At 42.3% G+C, this 8,843-nt stretch overlaps 1 protein-coding gene across 5 annotated transcripts in view; it reads left to right on the forward strand.

Moving 5' to 3' along the window:
• The window catches only part of ZFAND5 (zinc finger AN1-type containing 5), a 32,228-nt gene extending 24,182 nt beyond the window's left edge, over positions 1-8,046 (forward strand). For all 5 annotated transcript variants that reach the window (XM_029612417.1, XM_029612404.1, XM_029612396.1 and 2 more), the window contains exons 5-6: positions 5,761-5,886; positions 6,379-8,046. In XM_029612417.1, the coding sequence (XP_029468277.1) occupies positions 5,761-5,886; positions 6,379-6,527 (275 nt within the window). In that variant the 3' untranslated portion in view covers positions 6,528-8,046. The remainder of the gene's footprint in view (positions 1-5,760; positions 5,887-6,378) is intronic.
• Positions 8,047-8,843: the final 797 nt, after the last annotated feature.

An 8,843-nucleotide genomic window follows, 5' to 3' on the forward strand; every position in this document is an offset into this window, starting at 1 on the left:
TTCCACATTTAGGTTTTACCATCCAGGAAAAAGATCAGGTGTCATAGTGGATAATACTTTGAAATTGCTGCTCAGTGTGCTGCAATGGTCAAAACTGCAAACAATATTAGGAAGGGAATGGTGAATAAAACACAGAATGTCATACTGACTTTGTATCTCTCCATGGTGAGACTGCATTGTGCAATTCTGGTTGCGATGTTTCAAAAAAGATATAGTTGCCCTGGAGAAAGTACAAAAGGGTGACCAAAATGATAAAGGATGTGGAACAGCTCCCCTATGAGGAAAGGTTAAAGTGGTTATGGCTTTTTTTTTTTTAAGACAGCTGAGGGCGGGTATGCTGGAGGTCTATAAAATCATGAGGACTAGAGCTATTTAAATGTGAATGTTGTTTACTCTTTCAGATACTGGAAGAACTATTGTGCATTCTATGAAGGTAGCACATCTAAAACCTGAATTTTCACTCTGTGCACAACTATGCTCTGGAATCTGTTGCTAGAGGATGTGGTTAGGGTAGTTAGTGTAACTGGGTTTAAAGACTTGGCTACATTCCTGGAGGAGAAGTCCATAAATTGCTATTAGATTAATGGAATATTGCTATTGCTAACAGTAGCACGAGATTTATTACTGTTTGGCTACTTGCCAGGTACTTGCAACCTGGATTGGCCACTGTTGGAAACAGTATGCTGGGCTTAATTATGGCAGTTCTTATGTTAAGTGCAAATAAAAAGTGAATTGGAAGATTACTAGCAAATATAGTGACTTGAGAAGGCGGGGGGGATTATATATAGTCAGTGATTTCAACTGTATGGCTTATCTTTAGATATTTGAATGGACTATACAGGGGAGAGATGGTTCGCAGTTTGTAGTAGTCTAAGCAGGAGTGGCTGTTCTCAGCTTCCTGACTGAATGCATTCTCTTCCAATACTTCCTAAGATGCATTCATCCTGTCATCAATTTTGACTAAATTCTGTGCTTCTATTGCTCACACTTCCTCCTCCTCTTCCCCCCCCCCCCCCCCCCCAAAAAAAAAAAAAGCAGAGATTCACCTCCATGCCAAGTATCTTTATTTTGCATGCTGACAGCCCAGACCACTTTGTATCAGAAGTCTGTATTTCAGTAGAAGTTGCTTGTGGGCTTTCTTTTCGTTCTGACAAAAATTTTCTTGGCAGTTGTCTGAAGTCTTTCTTGGTCTAGCTGACTGTGGCTTGGTATTAACAGAACCTATAACTTTCCACTTGTTCAGTTTGAACAGTGCTGATTGGCATTTTCAAATCTTTGGATTTTTTTTCCCCCTCAGGGGGCAAGCAGGATGGTGGTAGTCACATATGAGTAAAATTGGATGGAGCCCGGCATGGAAAACATGTCAAAGTTCTAGAAACTTTGACAGTCTCTCTGAACATACTGAGCATGCATTATACTATGCATCCTCACTAGGTTCCCTTCAGTCTCCTCTTCTGCAGAGCAGCTGCCTCACAATCAAGTGAGCCTTGCTCTTTTTGGACCTACTTGATCTGCTGGAAACATTTCACACAGTTTTCTTCACTGTTTTTCTTCTCTGCCTCCTGCAATTGAAGCTGGGTCCCCTTCTAGCTCCCTAGATATGGTTTTTGGTAAGTTCCTGTTAATCTAGATACCCCTGGGGCACCAGTGCAGTCTGTGCCCACTGGTCATAGATTTCAACATATCCCTCTTTTTGTCCTGTCATTTCCGCCTCCAGTTTTAAGTGGTGTCTGCATAAGGACTGTATCACCCATGATAGATGTATCCTCTGCTTGGGGACATTGCATGATATCCAGGGTTGCAGCAAGTGTGCCCAGATGACCCTTAAGGGGGATGCAAGATACAAGTGAATAAGATGGCTCTTCAGGTCAGAAGACTGAGCCAGAGTCATGGAGCCAAACCGATGGACATCGGGGCTCTTCTGTTGATGCTGTCAGCTGATAGGGTTGCTGGAGACCGGCCATCATCAAGCTCCTCCAGGCCAAGGACATCTGGTTCCTAGTCTTCAGCCTCATCACCAGGGAAAGACCCATAACAAGCATAGAGGGAAGCCGAAAAAGCATAGACATCGATCACATTGATACACAGGGCTGGGCACTGAGACGAGCTAGCTCACATGGTGATGCCCCAAGAAGAGCCAACCCTCCAGCGATGCCAGGGGTGTGCAACAGACTTCATTGGTCCCAATACTAGCCATTGATCCTCCTCTAGTTTCCAAAGAGAAACTGATTATACCTCCATCCCAGTCAGTTCTGGCATCAACAATGTTTGAGGAGCTTGAGAGGCATGTGCTGCTGGCACTCGAGAGGGCAATGCAGAGCATTGGTGCTTCAGCACAGATGGTGTAGTCACTCTTGGAGCCACAGCTGGAATCACTGCTTGTGCTAATTGAGGTTACAGACCTACCCACTGTCTCTTCCTGGGATGGCATTGATGTCTAAGGCACCGCCAACTCCCCCCTACTGATCTGGTGGTCTTGGACAGTTCTTCAGAGGAAGCTCCACCCAAGCCAGCTGAGAGGCCTGTGATCCTCCCCATCCAGTTCTGCTGGTGCTTGTATCACTGGGCAAAGGCTGAGCACCCAGGGCCTCATCACCAGTCTGACAGTGGGGATGAGAGTACCTATGACCCCTGGGGTATGACTCAATAGTGATATCGCATGATGTCTCTGGTCTCCCCTCAGATTCTTCTCCAGAGAAGCAAAGGAAGTCCCTGCCTTCGCAGGCTTTTAGGTTGATGGCTGAGGCCATCCCCTTTCAGTTATTACAAAATGTGCTAGATTTCCTCCAGTTTGTGGCAATCCCAGTGCATGCGATCCTTAGAGCTGCTGTTGATGTGGGAACATCCCCTCCATGCATCCCATGAACAAGGTGAATGCAGTCTATCTTGTCCAGAAGGCTCCTGGGTTCAACAAGCATCAGCTGGTCCACTATCAGAGCCAAGTGTTTCAGGACCCATTCTTCAGCGCCCCTGGTGAAGGATCACAGTGATAGATGTCTTGTGAGGAAGGTTTTCCAAAGGGCTATACTCACTGCCCACATAGAGCCCCCTACCGGTTTTACATGAGCCAATACTGATGGGAGATGGCCGAGCAGTTGCCACAGCAGCAGGCAGCACATTCCTCTTGCTGGTGCATAAGGGCCTGGAGTGTGGGAAAGTACAAGGTCTGCGTAACCTACGATGTGTTTGAAATAGCATAGAGGTTCTCTGCAGCAGGAATCGATGCCCACTGAATGGCATGGCTGCAGGCCTCTGATCTCTGACCAGAGATACAGGAAAGACTTGCTGATGTTCCGTGCACTGGAGAGAATCTTTTCTGAGATGAACAAAAGGATGTGGTGGTGCAGCTTCGGGTCCAACATGAGGCACTTTAGCAACTCTCCGCTAGCACTCCTGACCCACCGTCCTCATCTAGGAGGTTTGCGAGATCAGAGCAGAAGTCTTTTGCCAAAGGAAGTATTTTCCTCTGCCTTCTTGCTTCCATTTTCAACATCAGTTTTCACAGCTATCCCAGGCAGCAAAGAGCTCCAAAGCCCCATTTGGTGCCTCAGTCAATTCTAGGGATGGTATTTTGACTGCAGCATAGCCCATTTACCTATACCCAGGGCAATGGATCTGCCAGTCGGGGGAAGATGGCAGTACTTTGCAAGTGAGTGGACTAGTGTAACCTCGGACCAGTGGGTTCTTTCCATCATCCATCACAAGTACCGATTGAACTTATTGGATGCCTCGCCAAACTGTCCTCCAAACCAGATTTGGAGTCCTATAGAGCACCAGGGGATACTGCTAATAGAGCTCTCCTCTTAACAACCAGAGCTGTCGAACTTGTTCCTCCAGGGCACAAAGGGTGTAGATTTTATACCACGTACTTCTGATTCCAAAGAATAAAGGAGGACTCTGTCCTGGCCTTGAGAGAATCATCAAAAGTTCAAGATTTCCCAGAGCCACCTAGATTCTTTCTGAAGATTGGGCTGGTTATTCTCCCTTTAATCTGAAGGACATACACTCACATTGAGAGATTCCCCAGTCACCAGGAATATCTCCAATTCATGATGGGCAAATGCACTTCCAGTATCGAGTGTTGCTGTTTGGGCTTGCAACAGCCCTGTGTATCTCTAAAAATTGCCTGGCCATGGTGGCAACACATCTTCAGAGCCTGGGAGTACATATTTTCCCTTTCGATGATTGGCTAGTCAAGAGCACCTCTTGGGAGGGGGCTGTCAGGTTCATGCACTCGACCACCCAGGTATTGGAGTCACTAGGGTTCGTTATCAAGTACCCAAAGTCCCATCTCAGCCAGTCACCTCAATTTGTGCTCTGTAGGAGCCCTTCTAGACACAGCTCAGGCCAAGGCCTTTCTGCCTCAAAGGGCCATCAACCTGATGACCTTCATGACAGATTCAAAGCTGGCACATGTAGATGTTAGACCACATGGCCGCAACAGTTCACATTACTCCCTTAGCACATTTGTACATGCGAAAGGCCTAATGGATCATGAGGTTGTAGTGGCATCAGGCCATGCAGAGCTTCCAGTTCTGCAACACTCACCTTGCCCTTCCGGGACTTGTCCTGGTGGCAAGTAATTTCAAATCTGGAACGAGGGATCTCTTTTCAAAGTCCCCCTATCCAAATTGTCCTAACTACGAATAGATCCACCCTGGGTTGGGGAGCTTGTGTAGATGGGCTCAGCACTCTGGTATCTGGTCTGCCCAGGGGCATTGTTGCCAAATCAATTTCCTGGAGCTTCAGGCAATCAGGTATGGGCTTTCAGAGATTGCTGTCCAGCAAAGTTGTCTGATTCAAACAACCAAGTAGCAATGTGGTATGTCGTCAGGCAGGTACAGGATTGTGCCTTCTCTGTCAGGGAGTGGTTTAGATGTGGTCATGGGCCTTGTCTCATGGGATGGCATTTGCGCACAGACTTGAGTCGTGTCTCCAGATACATGATTTTTGGACTAAGGGGTTGCGGATCAGATCTTTTGCCTCGAGGGAAGCCCAGACATGGATCTCATCTTAGCATCTTGGAACAAGAAGGTTCTCAGTTCTGCTCCCTTTACAAGAAAGTGGCAAACCAACCTCTGATGCCCTCAACTGACATTGGGGTGAGGGTCTTCTGTACACATCCTCTGATTCCACTAGTAGCAAAGAATCTCTTGAAGCTTTGTGAGGGGAAGGGAACTGAAGCTCATAGCCACTTATGGGGTATTGTGTGTAGACTGAGGGGAAAATGCATCACTTTAGAATAAGGTTGTAACACAAAATGTGTGAGGAAAGATGTTTGAATACTTTCTGAATGTACTGTGTATATAAAATATACACACAGCCTACAACACTAAACATAAAATATTGCAATGTTTATGTAAAGGCATATGGAGTGAAGGGAGTTAAGGTGAGGATACTTAATTTTGATTTAGATAAGGTGAATTTTGTTCAGTTACTATGCATGTTTCCTTGTCCCAGAAGGGTTTACAATCCAAACTTTTATACCTAAGGCAATGGAGTGATTTACCCAAGGTCCAAAGTGTTTTGGTGGGATTTAAACCTTGCCTTCCCGATTCTTAGCCTGCTGCTCTAATTATTAAGCTACCCCTACTCATGCAGTATATTGTGAAACTGAATCAGTATATGAAGTGTATAATGAAATTAAGCTAAAGCATGTGTATAGTGTTATATGCTTTTTATGTAAGATGCCAGTCTCCATATTCTGTTATCTTTCAGATAGCTGCAAACTTTTTATACTGTGACTTATCTTTTTACTAGTTGTTACTCAGCCAGCCCCATCAGTTTCCCAACCTATCCCTGCTCAGCATGATGAAAAAGCTACAGAATTGCCCAAACCAAAGAAGAACAGATGTTTCATGTGCAGGAAGAAGATAGGCCTTACAGGTAGGGGCAAGATATGGTGCTCTTCTTTAGTCTGCTTATAAAATGGGTTTTAAATATCAATACTGCTGCTCTTTCTATTGAAGATTCCAGTTGCAGTTAAATGGATCATTAAGACCCCCTCTTTCCTCTTATTTCATGGAGGGAGATAAAAGTATTTAACAATTCTCCTTCCTTGCTTCTCCCACCTTTTGTGAATTGTAAATTGGGATGCTTCTGTGGATTATCAGGTCATGTAGTCACACTGCAAGTAATATAAAATAGAGAAATGGACAAGTAGGCATTTTTTTATAATGCAGGTTTCTCTAGAAAAGAGAAACATTTGTGACCTAGGAATATGTCCAAAAGAGCAAGGTTAGTCAACAGGTGGTAAATGCTAGATTTGAAAAATCCAGTTGGGTCTTGCTATAATTGCTTATTTTAAATGAGTAATACTGACTGAAATTGCAGCTTTCCAGAATAGATACTTGAAAATGTATTTCTTTTTCTTTCAAGGATTTGACTGCCGATGTGGAAATTTATTTTGTGGACTTCACCGTTACTCTGACAAGCACAACTGCCCATATGATTACAAAGCAGAAGCTGCAGCAAAAATCAGGAAAGAGAACCCAGTTGTGGTGGCTGAAAAAATCCAGAGAATATAAACAAATAACAATTCTGTTTGCAAAGAGACTGATTTTTTTTTTGGTTTTTATTTTAATATCTTAGGAAACATTAAAGAGCGGATGCATGACCATTTTTCCTTTGATGTTCTCCAGGTTTTAATTTTTAGTGTTGTCTGTCTTCTGTTTTGACATTTTTAGGATGTTTGAGTGTTACAGGCAGAATTGGATAGATACAGCCATTTTCAAATGTTTGCCTCCTGCCCCCCCACCCCCCAAGATTAACAATTGGATAGCAATGACCTTAAGCATAGACAAGAGTGTATAGATTGGTGAAAATATTTAGTGGTTCATATGTGCCAAAAAATGCATAGTCTGCATGTGCATTGGGAATGTGAGCGGTGTGTTTGGCTTGTGCTGTGTGCCTGTACAAAATGATACAGCAGAAGAATGGCAGTCTCACTATAGTTGCACTTTCTCCTGTCCAGTTTCCAAGAATGAGTCATCAAAAGCAGAATGAATTATGCAGGCAATCCCCACTGGCTTTAAGATATGCATTGGTGCCATATTGAAGACATGCTTGTTTTTTGTTTGTGCCAAATGCAGCCAAGATGCACTATTGGTTTGACTGCATTTGAAAAGGGCAAAGTTAGGAATTCAGTGACATCTTTTGAGGCATGTCTGTTTTTGGTTTTTTTATTTCAAAATTCAGGTTTGTTCTTGCCAAGGGGGCTTGTCTCGGACTTTGCATAGCTAAAAATTCTGCAAATTTAATTTTTTTTGCTTTACAAAAGGAAGTTGCAAATACTTTGACAGACTTGCCACAGCCACTCTCAACGTGCATCTGGATCAAAGTATTTTGCATGGTTTTGTTTTCTTAAAGTTCATGATGGATGATTTATTAAAAAATTTTCAGCATATACTTTAAATTTTGGAAGTTTTAAAAAGTCTAACCTAGGTTTGCATGTGAATCCATATCTAACCTGGCTGCTAACTTTCTGAAGTGGTACCAGGAACTACTCTTGGCGGGCTGATTAATCGCATTTAATTGTACTTGGGTGTAGGACTAGTGCTCTTGGGTGTATTGCATGGGCTGCATTGTCAACATTTGTACAAAAACAATTTTAGAAAAGGCAGTATACTTCACTGATGCTTGTCTGGTAATCACTTCTGTGTTATAATGGAAGGTTTTCTTGTGATATATGGAACTTGTGTTTCTTTTTTTTTATATATATATACACAGATATATATAAACAAGTACTGATTAGAGTAGTGGTGTGGTGATGCCTGTTCTCTTCTGTAAATATTTAGATATGTACACAAGGCTTCATGTTAAGACTTCACTCTGTGTTCTGTCCCTGTTTTCTTTCTTCTTCCCCACCCCAAAGCATCAGCCTCTTGCTTTACTTATGTACTTCAATTTTGACTTCATAGATATGCAGATTGTGTACAGATAGTTCATATTTATGTATTGCACATTATCATGCTATTTAGCATTTATGCTATATTGTATTATGTAAATAATAAAAATTATGTACAGAGGTAATATTTATACTTGTGATCATACTGTAGTCTCAGACTTATTTTTAGCTGGGAATGTGTTCAGCACAAACTTGCTCTTCTGTAGTGTAAGTGTGCAAATTGACATGGATATGTGATGACTTGGTAGGACACCTTTGTAACAAACTACACAATTAGTAAATACTTAAGAGATTAAATTAGGTAACTATATGGGTGACTCATGTTGCTAAGTATTTTTTATTTTTTTTTTTTAAGTAAAACAGCTCAAATTCCATTTTGAGTTGCAGCTGGATCAAACCTGAATTGTTAGCTTTGAAAATCCTCACTATTTATGCAGTATATAGTGTTGCACATGTAAATTGCCCTTTTTCAAGACAGCTAATAGTACAATGTTCACAACACACTAGCTACATTTAAGAGATGCTCTTAGGGGTGTGTCTGGTCAGGAAGAAAATCATTTAGATAGCATTTTCAACTCTGCATGTTTCCATGGAAAAGTAGACATTAAAGGCAGGTGTGAACATGTTTGGTAGTTCTAGACCCATGACAAATATCAAAGCAAAAGTACATGCATCCGTCTCTCTGAAAATTGGTGCAGTTTGGTTTTAAAAAAAAAAGCATATCTATGGTCTGTCAGTGCAAAGGTTGCTCCCATTCTAATAACTTGTCTGGCTATCAACTTGTAACACTTTCCAGATACATTTATAAGTTACTAAAAACTTAGTACTTTTTTCCTTCAGGGGGAAATATTTTACGAATTTATGGTTGAGTAAAGTGAGGCACAAGACAATGGGAACTTGACAGGGCATGCAGTGTCAGTTAAAAAAACAAAAAACA

Source organism: Rhinatrema bivittatum, chromosome 1 (genome assembly GCF_901001135.1).
Source record: "Rhinatrema bivittatum chromosome 1, aRhiBiv1.1, whole genome shotgun sequence".
In the NCBI taxonomy this organism is placed as follows: Eukaryota; Metazoa; Chordata; class Amphibia; order Gymnophiona; family Rhinatrematidae; genus Rhinatrema; species Rhinatrema bivittatum.